Source organism: Trichoderma aggressivum (assembly GCF_033847375.1).
Source record: "Trichoderma aggressivum f. europaeum strain CBS 100526 chromosome Unknown scaffold_001, whole genome shotgun sequence".
NCBI classification, from domain to species: Eukaryota; Fungi; Ascomycota; class Sordariomycetes; order Hypocreales; family Hypocreaceae; genus Trichoderma; species Trichoderma aggressivum.
The window spans coordinates 1,849,979-1,874,908 of NW_026946367.1; the positions used below are offsets into that span (position 1 = coordinate 1,849,979).

Here is a 24,930-nt window from a genome sequence, read left to right on the forward strand (position 1 = left end):
GAAAAGGGGGAGGGAACCGGCGTTTGCATCTTGTTTGCTTTTTTTTTTTTTTTTGGTTTCGTTTGTACTTGGTATCGGGATAAGCTTGGTTGACCAAGGGAGGCCGCTGTACTCTTTTTGTTTGGTTTTCTGTATTTTAGCAGCATGGAAATGTTTCGATTATTTCTAACTCTTGAGGCTTGTGGTCTCGAAGATGCATGTCTTGGTGATATCCATGTGGTCAATGGATGAATGTTGAATGTCTGCATCGATCAATGTCTTATCCGATAAGCGGCATGAGACAGCTCTCAGGTGATGCTTGTGCCCAGTGCCCGATTACAGAAGGTCGTTCCAGCGCATGCGCTCCTCTGCAAGGGGCCTTTATAGTGGATGCGTGCACTGATCGCGTGGGTCAAATCTCTAGCTCATCTACAGGGTCACATTTCCGCCCAAGCGGAAAAAAAACGAAAGCACACTGGCAGCATTAAAGTCGGGGCTGCCGGCAGATGAGGCCCGAAGTTCCGCGTTGAAGAAAAAAAAAAAAAAAGACGTCCATTTGAAACGAAAGAAGACCCCCGTTTCGGAAGACCCCTGTCCGGGTACCATTTATGGCAGCGGGTTTCCGCCTTGGGGGTTTTACGGTAGGCTGACCCGAGGGTTTGGCTTTCCTTCCACGTATTCGTTTTCGAGGTTTGCTGCTTTGTTTTTTTTATTCTCCTATTTTCTTCTTCTTCTGATTGCTGGGAGTGTCCTTTTTTTCTTTTACTTCTTCTGTCAATCTTTGCCTTTGCTTTTTCGACACAACCTAAGCTACGACTCTCCATTCGAACCGCCGATATTCTATCTTATTCCTTTAACCAATCCATTAGGAATGCAGCCTCGATACGAAATCCCTACGAAGTGAAAAAAAAAAACGAAAACGAAATAAAAGCACAAAAAAAGAAAGAGAATCATTCCTTGTTCTGTTCTTCCGGCCGACTTAGATGTCGTCACCCCGCGCGCCATATCGGTGATGAAGACCGACAACGCCGCCCTCAGGGGCGCCACGCTGGCCTTTCGCAAGGACAAGCTCGAGGTTGGGCAGCGGGCCGAGGGATCAGGAGGAGGAGGAGGAGGAGGAGGTGCAGGCGCAGGGCGGAATAGGGACAATGGCGCGTTTACGGCTGCGACGGAGGCTGTGAGGGGGAGGGCTGAGGGAGCTGCAGCGGATGGGAGGACACAGCAGCAGCAGCGCCCGCAGTTACAGTCACAGCACCAGTCTCAGCAGCGGCAACAGATACAGTCCCAGCAGCAGCAGCAGATGGATGGGACGATGGGCGGGGGTGGCGCGTCGTCGGCGGCGTTTGGCTCTACGGGCGGCAGGATGGATGCGAAGAACCAGAGCTTGATCGCGGCGACGCTGGCGGCGAGCCGGAGCGCCAGTCCGACGGCGGGCGGTGCGAGTGCGAACAACAACAACAACAACACGGGCGCGAGCGTCAATATGATTGTTGGGGGAGGAGGAGGTGGTGGTGGTGATGCCGTGGACTCGGGCCCGTTGGCGTCGGCCGGGTCGCTGATTTCGATGTTTGAAAGGGCTAGGGGGAGGCCTTCGCCGCCGGAGTCTGTTGGGAGCAGCGTGGAGGACAGGGCGGACAAGGCGGACAAGGTCAAGAAGAAGAGCAAGGCGGCGGCCAAGGGGGATGCACCGCCGACGCCGCCGGTTGCGAGGAAGACCAAGCCGCGGCGTGATCCGGTGGCTGAGGGTCCGGCTGGGGACGCAAGGGCGAGGCCAAAGGCGCCGGCGGAGGCGTCGGGCGGCTCGGTAGCTTCAACTACTGCGCAGAAACAGCAGCAGCAGCATCAACAACCTCAACCTCGACAACCTCAACCTCGACAACCTCAACATATACAGCAGCAGCAGCAGCCGGCGAGATCAAGGGACGGCAAGCCTGTCTCTTCACCTCCAAGGCCCATGACGCCAACCCCCGTCTCCAACGCAGCTTCGCAACCATCCACGCCAGCCGCGTCCTCGGAACACAAGAGCTCGCATGCTCGGCCGCGCGCGCTTCATCCGTCGACGCCGCCGCCTCTTCAGCCGCTCATGAGCAGGAACGTCGCTGAGGTTGTTTCTCCGCAGCCGACGAGGGTATCGAGGGCGCCGTTGAGTCCCGTCACGTCGGCTCACCTTACTCTCAGCCCGAGCATACACATTGCGCTTGCGTCGCCGTCGCCTGATCCTCCCAAGAAGAGTCGGGGTACTGCGGCGAAACGACCGCCTACGCCGCCGAAACCGAGGGGCAGTGGGAAGGATGTGCTGGATAAAGATAAAGACCAACCTCGGCGTCGAGGCCGATCGAATAGCCATCATTTAGATACGTCGTCGTCTGGCCAGGCGCGGAGTTCGATTGCCTCCGCGGTATCTCGGTCAGCGGGACAATCGGTGTCTCCTTCAGGCCAGCGGGGAGAGCCTCGTCCATCTTCCATGATTTTGGGCAGAAGACACTCTACAGTGACCGTTGGGGAACTGGCTTCTCAGCGACGAATCGCCAATGGTTCACCAGGTCGGACGCAGCTGGATAATCTCACCGATGCGATTGTGGCGGGTTCATTGGCTTCTACACGGCTGACGCCGCATAACACGGGGCCCGCTTCATTGGCTCCTCCTCCCTTGCCGAAACGGCAGAAGTCACCTCGACTTTTACATACACTCCGACAGCCGCAATTACTAGACGAAGAGGACGATCAACACAAGAAGGGACATAGAGCGCTGTTACGAAAGGGCAAGCATGCGCATCATGAAGGATCACGGAAGAAATGGCGGGAGGAGATTCGACCCCGGGAGAGGAAGCGGTATGAAGCGCTGTGGGCGTCGAACCGCGGGATACTGCTTACCGACACGCGGATGATGAGTCCGGCGACGAGCATAAGCAGCGATCTCGATCGGGACGTGTCGCAGTGCGTGGCCAACGTTGTGGTGAGGGAGGTGTGGAAGCGGTCGAGATTGCCGTTGGACGAACTAGCTGAGATTTGGGACCTGGTCGATCGAGGAAGGGCGGGGATGTTGAGCAGAGCCGAGTTTGTGGTGGGAACGTGGCTTGTTGACCAGCGGCTCAAGGGGAGAAAGGTGCCGGCCAAGGTGACGGATAGTGTCTGGGGGAGCGCGAACGGGGTCATGGTCAAGGGGCCGAGTGGGAAGTGATGATGGTTTGGAGAGAGAGAGAGGCTTGTGTGATGAGATACAGATACCCCCTTTTTATAGAATAGAATAGCATGCGAGCATTGTTGGATGAGTATGGTATGGAATATATATATATAGATTGGCTTGGATTGGTCGGACTCGGTTGTTGCCACTTTATATGGATGGGTTGGAAAGTAGAGATACTACAGAGTATATTGTATATAGATTTTAAAAGGGGATACTTGGAACTACCTATGAGACCGGGAAAAGGAGATGTGTTGAACTATGTGGTTTGTGTTGTTTACTCGATTGTTACAAGATTAACCATTTAGCTTGGCTTGTTTACTCCAAGGTTACAAGGCAAAAGTCACGATTCAACAATGTCAATGTCAATAATAATTCGCCGGTTCCCCGACTCATATTAATCTATACTAATCTAAAACCATCCATCGCAATCAACTCATCAACGTTTCTATCCTTGGAAGTCAAAAAAGGCAGTCCATCTAGTTCCCACCGCCGTTCACACATGCAAGTTTGTCAAGATTTCCATCACGGTTTCGCACTCCTCTAGGCAGTGCTAGACTTGAAGGTGGGGGAGGTGTATTCACCAATAGTGACAGAGACGTTGAAGTTGGTAATGGTAGGGCCATACGTGGCACCGTAGAGGCTGTAGAGGCTGGCGCTGATGAGAGCGTCGCCCTTGGGGGCGCTGGCGGGGATGGTGATGTGGCGGGTGATGTTGTAGGTGACGTTGGACTCGTCTATTGTTTTTGTTTTGTTAGTTGGGTAAAGCCATGTTTTAATCAAGATGAGGAGGAGAAGAATAAGACATACCGGGTCCGAGGTAGGAGGAGGAAATGACGCTGCCGAGAGACTCGGGCCAGCCGGCGCCGTTGGCGTAGCCAAAGACGATGGCGACGTCGTAGACGGACTGGATGTAGTTCTCAGTCAGGACGGTGGCGGAGACGGTAGAGCCGGGGGCGATGGTCTCTGGGACAGAGATGCCGACGATACGGGCGTTGGCGACGGCCAGGAGGGAGGCGATGGCGGCGACGTTGAAGAGCATCTTGAAGATTTGTTGGTGGTTGGTTGTTCTTAAAAAAGAAGTAGATGGTTGTTGAAGAGTTGTTGAAGAGTGTTTGTTGTTGTAGATGTGAGTGTTGATGATGAGAAGGGAAGGTGATGATGAGGAGGGAAGGAGAGACTTTATATATTCAATCGGAAGGCCTTACATGATGGTCTCCTACACGGAGTACCGTGTGTAAGTTATTTTCAGCATCATGCCTACCGGTGGATCGGCATCAACACGAGCTTTTGGCTCCTTTGCCGGTCAACCAGTGACGATGCTGGCTTGGAGGAGTGTGAGGGGGGAAGGGACCCTTGTCTGATTTTGCCCCCTTCTTCTGGTTGGATGTCTTTGCGAATGAATCGATCTAGAACTTTTTGCTACAACTGAGTTACTGGGATAGGGTGGATGATGTCAGGTGGGAGGCGGGACACGACATTCTGTTTGTTACCGGATGCGTATGCAGGTGTACATGCATGTACGAGTAAGGTCAAGGTCAAGGGGACAAGGTGTACGTCGGGACTCGATACGGACATATGTTTCTGCCCTGTGCTCCCCAGCGGCCTGAATTGCCGGTTGACACGAAGCAATGACGCCTTGGGGCCGGATCTGATAGGCCGGGAGGAAGCATATACGAAAGAGGGCCCTTTTTGGCGACTAGAGCTGAGGGGGGTCATGCAGATCGGCAGAGATTGGATAAGCGCATTTCTTTACTGTTGTTTTTTTTTTACTTGAGCCTACGGTATGGTAACAGGGGACCTACGTGGCGATGAGGGGAGGGGATTGGTGCTGAGCTGAGAATTTGAGGAGGGATTGGGCAGGGTTTGGATGGTGGTTGTTTGGGGCTTGTGTATTGGGAGAGGCTGAGATGGTGTATATAGTATATAGACTGGTATACACTGTATAGTAATCTATATCATGCGAATAGTACAGGACTTGTTATTAATTGTGATGAGAGAATAGTTGGATTTTTTTGCAACTTCTAGTGTAGTCTTTCGTTTGTTGTGATTGTTCTAGACTTGCCGGAAGATTGGTAATTGGTACACCGTCTCTTTGTTCGTCTTTGTCAGGAGGGCGAAAATAGGAGATGCTGCGCGGATACGAGCGAGCTGCGTGGCTGCGACTGGGGGGGGCGTTGGGCACTGCTTAAGGGGGGTGCTTTGGAGCCAGAATCGGTAAATTCCAACGAAGCGGGAATGAGTCGATTCAACGTTGTATCGACATACCGAGTTTTATGATGTCTTTGAGAGGATGTTTTGATACAGGTTTTGTTGTGTCTTTGTTGTATGAGTGCAAGGAGTAGCATTGTGTTAGTGTTTGGGCCTAGCTGGAGTTGGAGGGTTGCCTGCATTACGAAGGAATTATTCCCGAATGAAGACAGATCTTCGGGACTTGTCGTCATGCACGACAGCTCAAGCTCAAGCTTAAAAGCCAGTTGAGCACCTGACTATTTGGGCATAGAGGCAACGTTGTATGTATAAAAGAGAAGGTGTGTGGTTTATGACTTCATAGTTGTATGTATGTAGAAATGAAGGGTTTTGGTGGCTTTTCGCCTTATTTCTGCTTTCGGGCCTATGGATCGGGATATTTACAGGACAATTGGCGGTTGACCCCACTTGGCGGGAGCTCCGGTAGATGATTGTTCGGCAGTGAGAGGTTTTGACAGCTCTGGAGGCGTTTTGGTTTGTGATGGTGAGAGTGTTGATGCAATGAGAGTGTTGGTGATGGGCAGACTGATGGGTGATGAAGATGTAAGGTGAAATTGAACGACAGCACACAGGTAGACGGTGACATTCAAGTGCTTCTTCAGCTCTGTAATTCAACCCTGTAAGATGCTGGAGGTGGCGGATACAACGACGGTAGGGGCTGTGTTATCGATGTTTGGTGAAGGCGGGAATGGCTTCACATTGTACCCTAGAATCACGACATTTTTTGCAAGTCGGGATGCGCCTCAACCATTGGCTTTCTTTTGGTTGTTGTTGCACTTGAATCTGCAATTAATAATACTTGGATGCTTCAATGATTAGGAAAATCCGAGTGACACTGGCGCTATGCATCTGTTCAATTGGTTACACGCAGTCAATATATCTTGCAATCTCACAAGGATTATATCAAAAATTGAAGGAAGTCATGTACATGCAGCGTCGTTCTCGCAACAGCGTTTGTATCGAAAGGTCCATTCAGCATGTCTATCAGGGTTAACTTCTCTCCACGAATGAAAAAGGAGCAATCCGACAAGGTAGGGCAATGTACAGCCGGTAAACAACAAAACAACACATACAGAGCCGCTGTGGTGTTTCAACGCTGCGCGCCATTCAGAATTCACTGTGTTGACCCTTTATATAATAATGTTGCGCACTTCTTCCTAACTTACTACAATGGCTGCTCACAGCCAATCATCTTCCGTAGTATAGTGGTCAGTATGCAAGCTTGTCACGCTTGAGACCCGGGTTCAATTCCCGGCGGGAGAGTTCCGCCAATCCTCTCAGAGGACGCTTCTTTTTTTTCTCATTCTTTTTTCATTCTTTTCTCCCTTTCTCCCTACGTCTGTCTATTGTTCCTTTCTTTCTGTTGCTCAATTGTTTTTTGGACATCTCTGCGCTTTTGGGAGTGCTTCGCATTTTACTTTTTCTCGTCACCAGTTGATTGTCATCCTTGCCACACCTCCCTGGCCTACATCTCATGTAAATGACACCAATGAAAATCGAGTGTCATCTTTGATAATGCTCTTTCATATATTCCTGTACAGCATATGGGTACACGTTTTAGCCATCACAGCTGTCCATACTACCAGGCTCACGCTCGTCTCGATGGAGCCAATAGATGGATAGTGATTTGGCCCTCTTGCATATTTGCTGCCACACTTCCCCACAGGCTTACTGAAGCAACGAGACAAGCCAATGACAATGATCATCAAATCGCATATCCAGGTATTATAATTCAGCTCAGGTAGCAATTTGCCTGCCCAAAATGCTGTCCAAGCCTGTATGTAGTCTTCATGTTCTCCCATTGTGTCTCTCAAAGCGCACCTCTGTGCCGTACGAGATCCTAAACGAACGCGCCTTGCGTTTCCCATTTCTCTTGTTGCTTTTTGTTGTTGAAAAGAAGAGCGTTATTACAAATGGAACTAATGCAATGGTTCAAGCCATTCCTTGTTTTATGTCTATTACCGCTCGTCCAAGCCTATACAGTTTTCGAGACGAACTGTTCTGTTCCTGTCACTCGCTCAAACTATGTGTCGTCTCCTAACACTCGTGGTACTCTTGACATCCTGTGGACTTCTCTTTTCACAATCTTTGCCTGTACTTGGACCCTTCAGCATCCGAACGTTCCCAAGCAACGAGACGTACAACAAGAAGAACAAGAGTTGGAGCACGAAGATGACTTCCAGCAAGAAGAACAAGAGGGCGAGCACGAAGACCAACCAAAACTACAGAAATACGTTTTGCTGATGCGCGTTAAATGGGTAAAACTTGAGGAGAGATATGCCAAATGGATGGATGCCACGTGGAAAGATGTCAAATGGAGAAATGCAAGATGGGGAGATGCTCAATGGGCATTAACAAACTTCTATGCAAGTACGCTGCGCATGCTCTTGACGGTCATTGCTCCCGAACTCATAATGTTTGCGGCTGCTGATAACTGGGTGGCGGCACGCGAGAACTGTCGTGAAATGCGGCGGTATGCTAAACAGGACAGAGTTGCTTGGAGTTTGAGTCACAGCTATTTTGCCAATATGGGTGGTTTTGTCATACGAGCCAAGCCGACGGACGAACAAAGGCACCATGACCCATACCATCTTACTGGCAATAGTATCCTTGCCCTTCGAGAAAGAGGGTTTATTGAAAAATTGCATAGCATGACAAAGGCAGAGATCAACGACAGGTCCAAGGGTGATATACTTGTTAAATTGATTGCGCTTGGCCAAATCATTTGGTCAGTAATCGAGATTATCGCACGGGCTTTCAGAAGGCTTCCCGTCTCACCTCTCGAAGTGGCTGTTGTTGCCTTTGCTGTGTCTGCGATTTTTATATACGGCCTCTACTGGAACAAACCACAGCGAGTTGGCGTTGCTCAAGCAATTCAATTAGGGAACTCGGATATGCTGAGTGAGGAAACTGAATCGGAACGAGTCGGATTGGATGCAGGAGCCATATCAGAAGAGAGAGCGATGCCGGATAAAGTGTACGCGCTGCTCAAATCCATAAGGTCTCGCCGGATTCTCAAGGGAGCCCCTGGCAATGCTTTCGGCGTTCAGATGGAGACTCTACCTGGTGCGCCGATCAGCCTCGACTCACAGGAGGAGTCTCAAAATGCTGGGCTGATCATAGGCGTTGTGGGTGTTGGTGCGGCCATGTTTGGCGGGATCCACGTTATTGCTTGGAACTTTGCTTTCCCATCAACGGCTGAGCTGATCTTATGGAGGTACGCAAGCGTCTATACGACTGTAGCACCGCTTTGCACTCTTCTGTTTGATTTCAGCTACCACAGGCGTCTTGAAGACAAGATTGAAGATGTCTTTGGAGAAGTTGTTGGAGACATTATTGGGAAGCTCTTGCATGGTGTCCTAGCCGCGCTTCCTATATTCCTTTATGTTATCGCCAGGATTTTTATTGTTGTTGAAATGTTTCGAACGCTTTGCTTTCTGCCCCCTGGGTCTTATATTTCTACTTGGACATCTAATATCCCGCATGTGGGTTGATGTTGGTTGCGTTTTCGTGTTGGTTATACGGCCTGCAAGAGGGTTTGAACCACACACCTATAGTTACAAAAGTTGGGTAGTTTATGTAACTGTCAACTGTACTCTCATATAGGAACCACCATTGCTGTTGTGGCCTATGCTCTCTGCGCAATCACGACATACACCATCTACTGGCATAAACCGCAACGTATTGATGTCGCTCACACTATTCCGCTAAACGTTCATCAAACGGAATCTCCTCTGCAGGGGGGGCGATTATATATCGGATCAAGCACTCTAAAGTTTACAACGCCATGGCACTCGCTGGGGTTTTGGATCGGTTCTAAAGTCTCAACCAGCTCCAATGGGCGCACCGATTAGCATGGACTCTATTCCACGCGGAGGACTATGGACCACATTTGTTGCAGCTATTCATGTGGCATTCTTCGGTGGAATTCATTTTATCGCGTGGAATTTTAGTTTCCCATCAGCGGTTGAGCTAATGCTCTGGAGATGGTTAAGTGTCTATCCAACAGTAGCTCTGTTCTTTGCCCGGCTGCTCGTTTTCGTGGATTCTAATCCCAGACCCAGCTACTCGTATCCTGACCCTCTGAATCCTGGGTTTCTCTCGCGCCACAGTTACTAGCATAGGTTGTTTATAGGCCGGACGCTATTTGAGGTTGTATTGATCAAGTGGTAGCGTGTGGATAAAACAGCTGTGATTCTTGACCTATATAAGTCATGCATAACAACATGTGGTAAAATTCATCAGAAATAGACTATTGAGCGAGGATTACCTAGTTGTGCATCGTATTTGCTGAATATGTGCGTGTTTTTGCCTGTTTTGTTTGCCACCCGGGGTCTCATAACGCAATTGCAGCTTCAACTACATATATGGCGATGTGCGCATTGATGATTCAATTGCTTCTCGCATCAATGCCAAGCATAGCCTCGGTAATGCCAAACTCATAATCTCTCGTCTATAGCCTCCGAGAGGACGTTTCTTTTCTGCTCGTTTTTGGTTGTTCCTTTCTCTCTGCGTCTGTTGGTATATCTTTTTTTCCGTTGTCATCGCCTGTTGATCACCCATCCACGCTTCTCTCTTTTCCCTCATCACCATCGTCTCCTTGTCTCCGTTTCTTTTCTTATATCCCCATATTCGAGTTTGCCATCACCCCAGCCTTCAGCTCATCATGGGACTAATAAAATCGAGTGTGGCCTTTGCCATGTCTTGTATTCTTGTCTATCCTTGGAAAGCATCCGGGTACGCGTTTTCGCGGTGATTGGTCCCGGTCACCCCCCGGCTTTCAGCAGGTTTCAGCTCCTGTAAATAGAGCCAATCGATTGAGAGAGCTCTGGTTTTCCTTGCATGATTGTAACCACACCTCTCCGCAGCCTCACCGAAGCAGGCAAACTGACCAATAAGACAGTTACACGGCTTGAGGTGTTGTCGCCAAACCAATAAGACGACTGCCACGTACATGGTCATTTTAGGTACTAATCTTGCCTGCCTAAAATGTCAATAAGCCTCAATACTACTCCCTCTCCCCCCTCTCCTGATTTCTCTCTACATTCAATAGCCATTGTCTACATGATACACGATTCGAAGACAAACATATCTATTATTGCGATTTTCCTAGCTTTCTTCTTCTTCTTTTTCTTAACCAAAAAGGACCGCGTATAAAATGAAATTACAATTCTACAGGCGTTGTTTCATCTTCTGCCTAATACCACTCGCTCAAGCCTACCATATATTTAACACAAACTGTTCTACCCCTACTACTCTATCGAATTATGTCTCATCCCCTAATACTCGGGGAACTCTTGATATACTATGGAGCTCTCTCTTCACGATTCTTGCTTGCACATGGACACTCCAGCACCCCAATGTCCCCGAACAACGCGACGGCCGTGACGCTGGACTACTGGAAGACATTAAATGGGGCTTGAAAGGGTTTTACAGAAGTACGCTCCGTCTGGTGTGGACTGTAATTGCCCCCGAAATGATAATTGCTGCTGCCCATCAGGAATTGCTCCGCGCATATGAGGATAATAAAAAAATGCGAAAGCAGGTTGACAACGGCAAAGGTTCTTGGAGCTTAACCCACAGCTATTACGCAAATATGGGGGGTTTTGTCTTACGAGGAGCATTCGAATTAAGCGGAGAAGCCAAGTATCACAATCCATATCATCTCACCTCCGAAGGGATCCTTACACTCCTAAATAAAGAGCACATCGACCAGCTGCCTGATATATCAGAAGCAGAAATTAAAGATAAGTCTAAAGGCGATATGTTTGTTAAGGCGATCGCAGTTGGGCAGATTGTGTGGTCCATCATCCAGATTATCGGACGGGGCATCAAAAGGCTCCCTGTTTCGCCGCTCGAGGTCGCCGTCGTGGCCTTTGCTGTCTGCGCAGTCATCACACACGGCCTTTATTGGTACAAGCCGCAGCGCGTTGGTACTACCACAACCATTCATCTAAAAGAAACCAGTCTGACAGAGGATGGAGCCATACCGAAGGCAGTGCTCGAGGCACTCAACGACGCACAGCAGGTTAAACGGCTTTTTGGAAGCATTTTTTCCGATGCTCCTCTACCCGGTTCACCCATCAGCCTCGACACCAACGTCGACGCAGACGGTTCGGAAATGTTAGCTGCGATGGGAGGTGCGACAGTGTTTGGTGCTATACACGTTGTGGCGTGGAACTTTGCTTTCCCATCAAGGATTGAGTTGATCTTTTGGAGATGCACAAGCATCTTTACGACTGCAGCCTCCCTTGGCTTTATACTTTTGGGCGTACCGGACTCGATTATGGACACAATCGACAAATCTAAGCACCCATTACGCCAACTCAGGAAGGTTTCACAGTCCCTGCTTCCTCTTGGTAGTGGACTTATTATACCGCTATACATCGTTGCGAGGCTATTTATTATTGTGGAGATGTTTCGGACGCTTTGCTTTCTCCCTCCTGGGTCATATATTTCTACTTGGACATCCAACATCCCGCATGTTGGGTAGTTGGTTGCGTCAATCATACGATCCATAAGACGTCTTGAACCATCCAGGGGTGCAATGAGTTTGAGTGGTTATGAACTGTCAGCATGTATCGTAGGAATCGCTGAAGTTCGAAATAGAGCTATTCAAGATGGGAGCATCTCTTCAGCGAGAAGAAAGTGACGAGAGTAGCAGATGCTTCTTAGCCGGGAATCTAGAAGATGACAGGTTAAATACATGTTTCTCTTCTGATTCCCGTCACCACATTCAGACTGCGCATAAACATTGGAGCACTGGATATAGTATCTACTCTATTAGATGTTGATCGTATCGGTTAAAGACCATGCGTGTTTTTTCCTATTTTGTTTGCCACCCGTGGGTCTTGTATTGCAACTGTTAATACATGTAATTGACGAAGCGCGCATTAATGATTTGGACTCAATTTCTTCTCATATCAAACTCACCACGATAACCTCGGTTATGTCAGACCAATAATCTCTCGTTTACAGCCTCCCAACTCAGACGGCGGCGCATCTCCGTCTGCGTCGTCACAGTGCGTCTCCTAAATGGCTCTGCCGCCAATCTGACACGATTCCGAATTTCCGACCACAGCAAAAGAGCTGCCGGCGACACTAAGACGCCGACTCATGTCCGTCAGACTAAAGGGTCAAGTTTCATCCGAATCTTGAAATGACACAAGCTAGCCAGTCTCTCGAGCCAATCGGCTTCGTTCGCAGCTGACGGCAGTTCGCAAATTGGCTGTCTATTCTCGGCGACAGCGTTTCTGGAAAAAACTAGCTCGGCGAGCATCGGTAAACAGTGGATGATGGCTTGCGGATCGATGGGTGGCTTGCATGATTGTAACATCATAGCCTGTCGTTAATAGAGCTAGACGGATCATGAGAGTATATATCACGATGTATATAAGTTGTAAGGGGGTCCATGTCTCCATCATCACCACCACCATCATCAACTGGCAAACAATCATCTCAATGCAACATTAAAGCATCAAAACACACATCTCTACCCAGACTTACAAACACAGTCCATGTATAGCCAGCTACCATACAACCACCCCGGACTGTCTTCACGACACAAGAGGGATCTCCACCAAGCCCTCGTCTCCCAATTCGGCCACTATGAAGCTGAAGCTCGCTCTTCAAGATGCCCACCAGGGGCCGTTTCTTGCGCGAGACCTCGTAAGAGCCTCGTTCGAAATCCGAGGGCCTACCTTTCACAAATCGCCGCGCATCTCGGCCAAATTCGTCGGCACCATGGTGGTGTCGTTTCCCACGCAGGTTAATGCCGCAAGCCCGGGACAAATCACTACGGTGGTGAGTGATATTGCATGATTCAGCTGCAGTATGCACTGGATTCACTGACAGGGATTGTAGCTGTTTGAGCAACACAAGACGATTGAATATCGAGATTTGCAGTGGGACGAAGATGCCTCCACCGGCGAATCAATATACACCACTCCCATAGAATTCGAATTCCCCGACGGCGCATGTTACTGCGGTAAACCTCAGAAATGCCAGCTCCCGCCCTCTTTGGACGTCACGGAGCAGAACATGAGAGTCAGGGTGGCTTACACCATGACTGTTTCCGTGGGCCGCAGCTTGCTTGGTGCAATGACAAAGACAAAGAGCGTCGGGATGGATATTCCCTTTAGCTGCAACCCATCCATCGGAAGACTTCCACGATCGTCCTGCGTATTGTCGGTGCCAATGGACGAAAAGCCTGGACGACACAATGCACGCTTGCGAAATACAGCAATGGAGGATCAAGAGCACGATGATGGCTCATGTCCGTCGTATAACCTGAAATATGCACCATCCATCAAAGTCGAAGTTTTACTCCCACAGCCAGCCATCTTGATCCGTGGCCAGCCAACGCCGGTTCAGATCCTCGTCCATACACCTACCGATATGATCGAATCAGGCAACGTCTATCTCCGAAGCGTATCCATGGACTTGAAGACATTGGTCACAACATCTACCGGCGCGATATCGCGAACAATCTCGCAGAGAAGACATGGATGCAGCATGGCTGGTGCAGTCAAGATTGATAGCGAGCTCTTCGAGGTCGATTCGGGAGCGTGGGGCAACTTTTTCGTCTTGAATACGAAGCCGACGACGGAGTCTTGCATCTTGAGGATGGACCATGTGGTGGAGGTTGTGACGGGGATCTCGGTTGGGCTGGGAAATGACATTAGAGTAAGTTGGCTCGGAAACTCCGAACGTGATGAAGATGGAAACTGACTGACTCGTGATTAGTATGCTGTTGCGGCATTTGAAGTCGTTGTGATGGATCCTCCGCCCGCGTACGAAGTGGGTGATGCGATTCAAGCATAGATGCAAAAATGATAGAGTCTATACTGGAGGATGTACGATAGATATGGTTATACCCAGGCGGAGGAGCCTTGATGGAAAAAGATGATACCCAGCCGTTCTTACGACTTATATGACGAATAGAGATGGACAGCTTCGGAAGCTGCATTATAGAATCAACACAAATTAATGAATACACAACTCATCCACCATGATTATTACAACTGTTGCTCCCAAACTCCATCCGTATGTTTACATCTACTGCGGCATCGCTGCCATCCGCAGCGGCGTCTCCCCCCTCGTCTTTCTCCACCGATTAGTAGACTCAAGCAACTCGCCACATCCGTCAACTGCCCACGACCATTTCCTTAGAAATCCCGGTGTAACCTCCCAGCTATCCTTGTGGAACGGCTCCCCCCATAAAATCAAACCCCTGCGATCAGTCGGAACATCCTCATCCTCCCCCCTGGAACCCAGAAGCGAATGCGTCGTCTTGGGTGGCGGAGCGGTCATGCAGTTGATCAAATTCCCAAGAAGGTCCGTCAGAAACTCCGCATGGCTAAAGTAATTCTCCCACCGAATCAGATTGTCCCTCATCTTCGGAAAGGGAAACACGTCGATCCAGTTGGAGTGGGGGCACGACATCTGCAGCTTGGTCGGAGCGAGGCTTTCAGGGAGGCGGATCTGCACGAGGGAGGTTGCTTCCGGGATGTGAGGGAGGATCTTCTTCAGCTGGGCCGTGGCGCTGCCTGTGCATTCGATGAAGGCATTTGGTTTGATGACTTTCTTGTTGTATGAGAGGCCCCTGAGGACGTTGAAGTGAATTAGATGCAGCAGATGATCGGAGAGCAGGCAGTAGCTGAGGCCTAGCCAAGGAGCAGAAGCACGGCCTGGGGTTGTGGTAGAGACGGAGACTAATGCACCATGCGGAACGAGCTCCCTGCTCGGGACGACCAGCTGATTGGACGGAGCGGACTTGTCCTCCACAGGTACAGAGGTAGAGTCGCTCGGAAGTGCCCGTGGTTTGATGTATGGAATGTCATCTCTACCGTCATCTATCCGCCAGCGATGCACTCGGTAAGGCTGTCCCGTGTCGTCAACTCTCCTATCCCGGGCTCTCGATCCTTGATTCGAGGTGTTAGTTCCAAGGGAATGACTGCTTCACACAATTGTGCTTGCTCTACGTACGATGTGCTCTCTGATTGAGCCGGTTCTGAAGCTTTCTACGTGCCAAACGGATCTTGCTAGCCGTCAGATCTGCATCAGCATCAGGAATCGATCGAGCCTTGCCGGATGCTCGAGTGTGTGTGCGCGGGTTTGACGCCATAACAATGAGAGTGTGTAACCAAAGAGAGAAATAATAGTCATCAACTGTATGCAGAGATACAAGTTACCTCCTTGCATTCCACAGGGTATCACAGAGGGATGAAATAAACAAGAGAGAGAGTGAATCCAGCCAGTTGGTGATGCTGCGGCTAGGGGTCGGCGTTTAGCCTCCACGCCGGCGGACTATCCCCCAAGAGGCAAAAAGTGTCATCACTCCGTGTGAGCAGAATCGGCACATGTGGAACCAGCGGCGTCTTACAAGTCCGCCGGAGTGGGAATGAGGGAGGGCTAAGCTGAACTGGGGAAAAAGCATCAGCCGGGGATTGAGGATATTGTCGGATTTATGGGGGGTTCGTGCATGAGGCTTGAAACTGGAGAGAGATGGAGACGGGATGAATACGCGGATGGACGAGTACACGAGGATGTTTGGGATGGATATCCGGATTCATGAAAGCATGAAGATGGAACAAGGCTGGATATATAAGAGGAATCATTTTCCATGATGGATGAATAGCAGAAGCCATCGCTGAACTACACAGAGTTCATCATCACCACTTGCACCACCATCACCACTTACACCAGCATCACCACTTACACCAGCATCACTTACACCACAACCACCATGCCTCGCTACGCAGAGTCTCACGTCTCTCCTCAAGGCCCCGGCGATGCCAGACCAACCGCCCTCCAAGTCGTCAAAGACGAGCAGATGACTGACCAGCTCAAGGGCAAGGTCATCGTCGTCACCGGCGTCTCATCCGGTCTTGGTGTTGAGACCGTCCGCGCCCTGGCCACCACCGGAGCTTCCTTTATCCTCACTGCTAGAGATCTTACCAAGGCCAAGAGTGCTCTCGGCGACATCTTTGATGCGTCACGCATGAAGCTTGTCGAGATGAACCAGAACTCGCTCGCTAGCGTTCGGGCTGCGGCAAAGACCATCCTCGCCGACGCACCCAAGATTAACATCCTCATCAACAACGCTGGAATCATGGCTGTTCCTGATCTGCAGCTCACTGATGATGGCCACGAATCACAGTTTGGCGTTAACCATCTCTCTCACTTCCTCTTCTTCCAGCTCCTCAAGCCCGCCCTCCTTGCTGGCAGCTCCCCTGACTTCGGTTCTCGCGTCGTCAACGTCTCTTCCGCCTCGCACCGCTTCTGCGGAATCAATGCCTCAGACAACTACAGCTTCCAAAAGGGCGACTACGACAAGTGGGTTTCCTACGGCCAGTCCAAGACGGCAAACGTCTACATGGCCAACGAGCTCGAGCGACGCTACGCATCACGCGGCCTCCACGGCTGGAGTCTTCACCCCGGCGGCATCCAAACCGGCCTCATGAGATACATCCCGGAGGAGGAAGCCAAGGCCATGGTGGCGCAAATCGGGCCGGAGGTGCTGCAGGGCATGAAGAGCCCGGAGCAGGGGGCGGCGACGCAGGTTTGGGCGGCGATTGCGAGGGAGCTGGAGGGTAAGGGAGGGAAGTATCTGGCTGATGTTTCTGTGGCTGTGCCTGGGCCGGATGATAAGGACATGTCGAAGCCAACTACGGTGAAGCACACGTATGACGCGGCGGAGGAGGCGAGGCTGTGGAAGGATTCGCTCAAGCTTGTTGGCTTGGAGGATGATGAGTAGGGATTGAAATAGTGGTATGTAGCAAGCATAATGTATATTTAAAAGCATAGAGATAACGGATGCTTGTTCTTCTAACTGGGTGCCATCAACATCAAAGCTTGACTGTGTATACTTGTCTGCTTGCTTAATCTACTACTGGTGATATTCAATCCAGCAGAACCTTTACGTAAATATTGTACCCCAAGTCAACTTATTTGTCACTTGGCTGTAACCGACTCATTCGGCGCCTAGTATGCAGGTACTTCTGACTCCTGCATCGCCAACAATCGCCTGAAAATCGAAATGGCCCTTTAAGTCCGATGGCGGAGGTAACTGAGACTCTTGGACATTGGTACTGTGATACCTTGGAGTGAAACAACTCCACAGCATCCATTCTCTTAGAGATACGTCGATTTGACTAACTAGTGAGAATTCTAAGAAGCGGGTGAGTTGCTAATGTTGATGCTATTCTGAATCAAAGAGTCATACGTCAACTTGTCTCTCGATCGCGGCACGGTTTCTCAAACCATCTCCTTACATTAGAATAAGAGTCCTCGCGGGGTTCATAACAATACAGATTGATGAATGGTCCTCTATGAGCTTGCCTTCTCTACATTACGGGATCAAAACAATGAGGCCTCTCCTTTCTTCCTCTCCACCCTTCAGCCGCTGTCTCAGTTCAGGCGACCTGATTTCTATCAAAACCGCATTCACCGCGTCGCCTATGTGTTCCTTTGAGACATCCGGCACCAGGGAAGCAGGCCGTGTCTCAGATAACCAGCTGACGCAGCATCTCCCAGCCCGAGTGTAATATGAATGGCGGGGAACACCGCCGGTGGCTGGCAAAGTGAGACATGCGTCTGTCACATCGCCAATCACTCAAGATAAGGGCGGCTGTGATTAACAATTTCGCTATTGGGCACGCAGATCGAAATATCCCTCTTGAATAAAATGGCCGTGCTCTTAACGATAGAAAGGGAGGACAAATGTTTGTCTTACCTCAAGGTGCAACAATGAGCCGATATATCCGCACCGACACCGAAAGATCACAAGCTGAGTGCCAGCATCCCAGGTTCCTGTCTTATGACAGCGAGGGGCCGATAAGGCGCAATGAGACTCTTACTCAGACTGTTTGGACCACCAAGTCGGTGAGAGAAGACAAGGAGCCAGAGAGCCTCATGTTTAGGGATAGACCCCTTGTGCTTGTCATGTGGCCAACATAATGAGATTGTCTCTGTTGTGTGTCTCTGGGATCGCCGAGCGGGACACGCGATTCCAAATGCTCTTGGTATGTTTCCAGCTTGGATTTGTGAGAGAGAGGCATCTATCATAACTCCCTTTATCCCATATAGTAAGAGTACGGTCGAGATAAGAAGGGCTCCCCCTTGGTAGCACAGCATCTGAGAGACGTTGCTCAATGGTCGTGCATTGGACTCTATATATTAGGCCATTTGATGCACTTGCAACAATTTCTCGTATAAACTACGTTCGTGGTCGGAACTCAACAATACCACCATGTTCTACAAAGCCATGATCTGGAACTTGGCCGTAGCACAATGATTGTCGAATCAACTTTCACGAAAGAACGGGTCTTGGTTCCCTCCTGACCGCGGGTATTATTCAGACAGTAATATTGTACGGCAAGATAGCAATGCTTTACTGTACAGACATAAGCTTAATACAGCGTCAGTGATCGACATCGAATCTTTCCTATCAGGCAGACAGCCCTCTGGACGGGTTCACTCGGGGTGTCGCGGCTGGTATGCTGTACATTTAGGGGAGAGCAGAGAAGAGGCAGATCATCATTGAAGAGCTACCGAGGGACATGATTCGATACGGCAATTTCTCGAAGGCGGAGTGACATCGTCGCCAAGATTAGATAGATTCGCAATGTTCATCTTGGCCGCTTGGCGTGTAGAGTATGTCCATAAGGGGAAGCTCAGGGCTTCACTTTTGGCAGTGATGGGGAACAGGGCGATTGCTTGTCTGGTAGTCTCCTCCACTATTGCCTGCATGTCTTACAATAGCATGTGTGCCATTGTGAAACTGTACCCAGAGGTTCCACAAATATCACAAATATCGGAACGATGGTAATAGTAGTCGTAATCGTAGTACCCGTAGTGGAAGGGCTCTGGTAAACACCACTCGACTAAGCTCGCGTCCGCGGGAGCCAGCGACTAGCACCCGTGCCAAATGCCGTAGTCTATCATATTTCATATCGGTAAGCCCGTAGCAAGTGTCTGACCATTGCCTCTTTGAACATGGAAAGACAAATACTGTCCTGAGTGATGAGATACCCTTGAGGCTCAAGCTCTGGGTTCGTAACAACGCTCGTGGGGACTGTCTGTCGTCGTATCCGATGAACCTGGGTGGGTGGTGGCTTATGGCAGTGTGGACGCTTCACAGGTATTATTCATACAGGAACGTGAATAAATACCCATCTTCTCTCTTCCTGGTAAAGGTCCAAAGAAACAAACCGTGAGCACCGCGAAACAATCGTTTGCACACAACAATGAAGCCTCTTGCTGCAGTCGCCACGGCGCTGCAAGTCTTATTGTCTGCCTGCTTGTCTCAGGCCCTCTCGACTGCAGAAAGTGATTTCCCTCCGTTGCTCGACGCTACTCTCACTGAGCTGCGCTCCGGGTTGGACAACAACCACTTCACCAGTGTTGATCTCGTACATGCCTACATTGACAGGATCTCAGAAGTGAATCCCGTCCTGAAGGCTGTTACTGAGATCAACCCTGACGCGCTCTCGATTGCCTTGCAACGTGACACGGAAAGGCAGGCGGGAATAGACCCTGTCAAGCAGCCTCTCCACGGCATACCAATCCTCCTCAAAAACAACATTGCCACAGACGATGAGATGAACAACACTGCTGGCTCGTATGCACTGCTGGGAGCCAAAGTTCCCCATGACAGCACCATTGCCTCCAAACTACGCAAAGCGGGCGCCATCATCCTCGGTAAAGCCAATCTTTCGCAATGGGCTGCCTCCCGAGAGGTAGTCTTGCATGAAGGCTGGTCGGCTCATGGTGGCCAAGCAGTTGGCGCATACTTTCCAAAGCAGAATCCTAGAGGCTCATCATCGGGAAGTGCCATTGCAGCCTCTCTCGGTCTCGCCTGGGCAGCTGTTGGAACAGACACGGGTGGATCAATCCTCATGCCTGGCCATGCGAACAACGTCGTCGGGTTCCGCCCCACGGTGGGACTAACTTCGAGATATCTGGTGATTCCATATTCGCTAAGACAGGATACCGTCGGTACCCTGACTCGGACGGTCAAGGACGCTGCGTATCTCATGCAAGCTATGGCTGGGCCTGACAAGCGAGACAACTACACGGATGCTATCCCCTTTGACACGATACCAGACTATGTTGCAGCATGTTCGAATTCGGGCCTCAAAGGCAAGCGGCTCGGCGTGTCCCGCAACACAATGGCGGTAGATATCGATCCGTCAGCAAACACTGATTCGGAGGCATTTGAGAAAGCGCTGGATGTGCTTCGCGCAGCTGGCGCAGAGATCATTGACAATATTGACTTGCCCTGCAATAACATCCCTACGGACCAAACCAAAGGGCGCAGAAGCGACCCAACGCCCAACAACACCTTCGCTGCCGCCATGGCTGGTGTCTTTTCCATCGTCGGGGCCGACTTTTTATCCAATTTGCCGGAAAATTACCTCAGCCTTCTCAAAGAAAACCCCAACAACATCACCTCAGTGAGCGATCTGCGGGATTTTACCAGAGACGATCCTCAAGAGGGATTCCCGCGGTTCGATACCACGGCTTGGGACAGCTTCCTCAAATTTCGCCTCAACAACACGGACCCGACTTATTGGTCCAACGTTACTGCGACCACAGAACTTCTTGGACCGCTATGCTTCACAGGAGCGCTGAAAAAGTACAGGCTGGACGCAATGGTGCATCCGACGCCGTATTCAGTCTTGATGGCAGCCGGTCTGGGACTTCCCGTCGTCAGTGTGCCGCTGGGTCGCGCTCCAGATGATTCTCCCGTTATTCCATCAGACAGAGGAAATTTGATCCTGTCGGCGCCCAACGGTCCATTCGGCATCGCCTTTTCCGGCCCGGCGTTTAGCGAAGAGAAGCTGTTTGCCATGGCGTACGACTTTGAGCAGCGTACAAACGTGCGTGCGTCAATCAAGCCGTTTATTGTACCCAAGACTGAACTGGCGCATGTTGTGCGGAAACGGTGCCTGCGGGATCCAAGAGGTGCGTGTGGGAAGGAATCTAAGTAAACTCGGCAAAGTATTGGTGAATTGAGCGCAATACGGTAATGCGGTTCTTTGGTTTTCGGCGATGAAGATTTTGTGTTTGTCAAGTCGATAATCCTGCGTATGGAATAGTGCTTGTGGGGAAGCGCAGCAATGAATGAGAAAATAATAAACTTTGTCAACTACTCGTAGAGATGAGATTCATCAAGATGAGAATGATTTCACCATCACGTGTATGCGCATCTGATAGTTCAAGTCAATGTGTCGCCTTTGCTTTTGATGGTGATTGAAACAACGACGGCGAAAACCGTAGGTTCGGCCCCAGTATCACGATTCGAGCCAAAAAGAGATAATGGTACTCCACATCTCATTGCCAGCCACTTAAGCTTCTTAGATATGCATCAGACTCGATCATGCGATCTGGAAGCCGAGAGCGAAATGGACATTGCCAGCTTCAAATGCTTGCCGCGCGCTTGATCTGATCTTGGCTGCGATATCCCTGCATGTCATGCCCACCTGTAGGATGCAGACTTGGTACGCTAGCATGGCTAGGCTTATTTGACGCTGGGCTTCAAGTATTTTGGGCGTATGAGCTGACGATGGAACTCTGCGGCTGGAGCGCACTTCGGTTCGACGACGGAGTCCGCCGTGGGTTGACAGGTCCGATGCTGCAAGCCATCGAGAAACAGCTGCGTTATCACAATGTCAATAAGGCAGTCCCAGAAACTGGATGTTTGGCATACAACTTGGCCGTCTTTGAACGTATCATCTGGCTTTCTTTTGGTCGAGACACCAGATATCAAACCTCTCCAGGCCATTCAAGCTCTCAGCACAGCATCGCCCACTCAAAGCCCCGACAGCGACCCGGACCGTCGGCTCGACCCTCTTCACTAGATCTCGGTCATTGTCCAAATCGTTTGAAAATCCCACGATCGAATCGGAGGCCACACCGCGCAGTTTTATGGAGATGAATTAATTTCATCGTAATTCCGTGCTGACAGATGTCTCTGTAATCCTGTGGATCCCTGGATGAACCCGCTGACTCACCCAGAACTGGCCAATCACCACAAGGCCGAGTCAAGATCTATCAGAACACGAGGAGAGTGTCGCATTTTTCGGAGGACAAGAAGGATCGTATAAGTTTTCTTGTGATATAAAGCACATTTCCGGTCGACTTTTGCAAGAGTTTTGCGGGAAGAGTAATAGAAGAGTAAAAGACGAATGATTTTGGCGAGGATAAAGACGAAAATCCCCCTGTTCAAGCAAACTATTTTGACCGGACGTGGGATTATTGGTGCTGCTGCACCCAGAGGGACAGCTTTGATATCGAGTTCTGCATCAAAGAGATACGCCTTCAACATGGCTGAGTCCAGTGGCAACAATGAGGCGAGGGCTGCAAAGGAAGAGCTTCCTCCTCTGACGGACCATGAGTTCAAGAACTATAACCGTCTTGCCGAGAGAATGGAGATGTTTGTAAGTAACATTGACTGCTCTCACTTATACTCATGTCATGTATAAGGCATATACCTGCATATACTGTGCATGCATACACACATATATATGTTGCATCATCTCACACTTTACTCACAGCACAACAACTTCCGCCGTTCATGGAACATCCTCTGGCAAGCCTGCACCACTGGCCGTCGTCCTCAGGGCATGTCCATCAAGCAACTCCTCAACATCGGCACCGAGTTTGCTGAGCATCTCACCATACATCATTCCATCGAGGAGACTTACTTCTTTCCCCGACTAGCCCAGCGGATGCCTGAATTTAACCCCAAGAATGGCGACCTGGTGAAGCAGCATGCCCAGATCCACGAGGGCCTGGAAGGATTTGAAAAGTACCTGAAGGAAGTAAAGAGCGGCGAGAGGGACTTTGATTTGAGCGTTTTGAAGGAGAAGATGGAGAGCTGGGGAGGCGTGCTGTGGGCGCATTTGGACGAGGAGGTGAGGTCGTTGGGGGCAGAGAATATGAGAAAGTTTTGGACATTACAGGAGATCCGGCGGTTCCAAATGTGAATGATAAGTTAGTTTCGCTGCGGAATCTCTCTCTCTCTTTTTATTTATTTTTTTGTAGATACACTTTTGGGAGTATGGTCATGACTGGTAGATGAAGCGATGTAGACGGATCAAGATGATTGGCAAAAGATACATGCATGCATTCATAAACGTAAATGGTAAAGGATAGCTCAACTATTACATGTGATCCAAACAAGCCAGCCAGACAGACAAAAAACTTACATACCTATCCAACATTCTACCATTGCCCAGGTTTCCAAATATTCTCGCGAGACCAAGCAGATCTTTTACACCGGTAGATGATCTTACCCGCTGTATATCTATATGTTGTACTGAGACAGGTGCCGAAATGCCTGCGCCTTTCCGGGTTCTGTGAATCCTTTCACTTCAACTTCATGTTGCACAACCGCTCACGTCACCCAACAGATATCTTGCCCCTGTCACCGGGGACTTTGAGGAGAAGAAAATCCAGAATCTTAAGCCGTCTCACGCCAGAGATCAATCATCTGTCCCGTTGAGGGGTACATCGCCAGCAAGGCAATCGCCGTCTCAGGGAGAGGTCCTCCGCCAACCATGCCCCATTGAACAGTCAATGGGGCCCACGCCAAGTTGCGGAAGAAGCTCTTGTTCCAAGTCTTTGCCCAAGCGGCGTCCTTGGCCTGGGCGCTCTTGCGCGTACGCTCCAGCAGCAACCTGGCGAGCTCCATGAAGGTATACGCACCCCAGCATCGCACGCTGAGGAGGCCAAACTTGCCCATCGTCGTGGGCTTCAGATCAATGGCCTTTTTGCTGCCCAGGAACGCGAGGTTCTCAAACACTTGGTATAGGATGAGGGCGAAGATCTGGCTGAGACCGAAGACGGTGTCGAACCGCGCCAGAGCAACCGACTCTGATCCCTCTTTCTCACCGTCTTCCTTCTTGGGGCGCGGTCGGGAGAGGACTCGCTTGAGCGCAAAGTACAGGCCGAGCAGACCCCAGAGCCTGTTAATCGTCCGTGCCTCGCTTAGCACGCCTGCAAATGCCTTGAGCTTGGTCGCCAGGTTAAGCGCAAACGCCGCACCGGGAGGCGCTGGGGCTGATGAGAGGACGACGGTCGTGGCGGGCGGTAGTTGGAAGGCCATGGCAATGAGCTTCTGTGCCGACTGCCGCAGCGCATTGCGGCTCAGCGTCTCGAGCACGGCGCCCGACAGCTTGGAGGAGTAGCAGAGGAACTGCAGGACGGCATCGGCGCCGGCGCGGGTCTGGATGCATCGCAGCAGATGGCCAGCAAAGGCATCCGCGTTGGACGGCACGGCGGCTAGAACAGCGCCAATGGGGGCCTTGGCCGGCGTGGGAATCGAGGGAAGAGGATCGGCCACGGCAACGGCTGAAGAGTCGATGGCCGCAGCCACTTCAGTCGAGGCCGAGTCGACGGGGATGTCGGCCACGTCGGTCATTGTGGCGGGCGGAGAGGAGGGAGAGGAGGAGGAAGTAGAAGAAGAAGAAGAAGAAGAAGAAGAAGAGACAAGAAGGAGAAAAAGAGGA

General features: G+C 50.5%; 10 protein-coding genes across 10 annotated transcripts; 7 read left to right on the forward strand and 3 right to left on the reverse strand.

Moving 5' to 3' along the window:
- Positions 1 to 991: 991 nt before the first annotated feature.
- On the forward strand, positions 992 to 3,160 carry Triagg1_528 (uncharacterized protein; the record flags this gene model as incomplete). The annotated part of the gene is made up of 1 exon (XM_062900285.1): positions 992 to 3,160. One exon carries the CDS (start codon positions 992 to 994, stop codon positions 3,158 to 3,160), a length of 2,169 nt encoding a protein of 722 aa, XP_062760878.1.
- Positions 3,161 to 3,706: 546 nt separating this feature from the next.
- Positions 3,707 to 4,205, reverse strand: Triagg1_529 (uncharacterized protein; the record flags this gene model as incomplete). Its single annotated transcript, XM_062900296.1, has 2 exons — positions 3,707 to 3,900; positions 3,974 to 4,205. The coding sequence occupies 2 exons, from the start codon at positions 4,203 to 4,205 to the stop codon at positions 3,707 to 3,709; spliced, it is 426 nt and encodes a 141-aa protein (XP_062760879.1).
- Positions 4,206 to 7,326: 3,121 nt separating this feature from the next.
- Triagg1_530 (uncharacterized protein) lies at positions 7,327 to 8,907 on the forward strand (the record flags this gene model as incomplete). Its single annotated transcript, XM_062900307.1, has 1 exon — positions 7,327 to 8,907. The coding sequence occupies one exon, from the start codon at positions 7,327 to 7,329 to the stop codon at positions 8,905 to 8,907; it is 1,581 nt and encodes a 526-aa protein (XP_062760880.1).
- Positions 8,908 to 11,009: 2,102 nt separating this feature from the next.
- On the forward strand, positions 11,010 to 11,906 carry Triagg1_531 (uncharacterized protein; the record flags this gene model as incomplete). Its single annotated transcript, XM_062900318.1, has 1 exon — positions 11,010 to 11,906. The coding sequence occupies one exon, from the start codon at positions 11,010 to 11,012 to the stop codon at positions 11,904 to 11,906; it is 897 nt and encodes a 298-aa protein (XP_062760881.1).
- Positions 11,907 to 13,021: 1,115 nt separating this feature from the next.
- Positions 13,022 to 14,236, forward strand: Triagg1_532 (uncharacterized protein; the record flags this gene model as incomplete). Its single annotated transcript, XM_062900329.1, has 3 exons — positions 13,022 to 13,216; positions 13,277 to 14,098; positions 14,159 to 14,236. 3 exons carry the CDS (start codon positions 13,022 to 13,024, stop codon positions 14,234 to 14,236), a joined length of 1,095 nt encoding a protein of 364 aa, XP_062760882.1.
- Positions 14,237 to 14,470: 234 nt separating this feature from the next.
- On the reverse strand, positions 14,471 to 15,539 carry Triagg1_533 (uncharacterized protein; the record flags this gene model as incomplete). The annotated part of the gene is made up of 2 exons (XM_062900339.1): positions 14,471 to 15,336; positions 15,401 to 15,539. 2 exons carry the CDS (start codon positions 15,537 to 15,539, stop codon positions 14,471 to 14,473), a joined length of 1,005 nt encoding a protein of 334 aa, XP_062760883.1.
- Positions 15,540 to 16,160: 621 nt separating this feature from the next.
- Triagg1_535 (uncharacterized protein) lies at positions 16,161 to 17,171 on the forward strand (the record flags this gene model as incomplete). The annotated part of the gene is made up of 1 exon (XM_062900351.1): positions 16,161 to 17,171. One exon carries the CDS (start codon positions 16,161 to 16,163, stop codon positions 17,169 to 17,171), a length of 1,011 nt encoding a protein of 336 aa, XP_062760885.1.
- A 2,491-nt stretch (positions 17,172 to 19,662) lies between these two features.
- On the forward strand, positions 19,663 to 21,408 carry Triagg1_536 (uncharacterized protein; the record flags this gene model as incomplete). Its single annotated transcript, XM_062900362.1, has 1 exon — positions 19,663 to 21,408. The coding sequence occupies one exon, from the start codon at positions 19,663 to 19,665 to the stop codon at positions 21,406 to 21,408; it is 1,746 nt and encodes a 581-aa protein (XP_062760886.1).
- Positions 21,409 to 22,743: 1,335 nt separating this feature from the next.
- Triagg1_537 (uncharacterized protein) lies at positions 22,744 to 23,406 on the forward strand (the record flags this gene model as incomplete). The annotated part of the gene is made up of 2 exons (XM_062900373.1): positions 22,744 to 22,857; positions 22,975 to 23,406. The coding sequence occupies 2 exons, from the start codon at positions 22,744 to 22,746 to the stop codon at positions 23,404 to 23,406; spliced, it is 546 nt and encodes a 181-aa protein (XP_062760887.1).
- Positions 23,407 to 23,882: 476 nt separating this feature from the next.
- Triagg1_538 (uncharacterized protein) lies at positions 23,883 to 24,842 on the reverse strand (the record flags this gene model as incomplete). Its single annotated transcript, XM_062900384.1, has 1 exon — positions 23,883 to 24,842. The coding sequence occupies one exon, from the start codon at positions 24,840 to 24,842 to the stop codon at positions 23,883 to 23,885; it is 960 nt and encodes a 319-aa protein (XP_062760888.1).
- Positions 24,843 to 24,930: the final 88 nt, after the last annotated feature.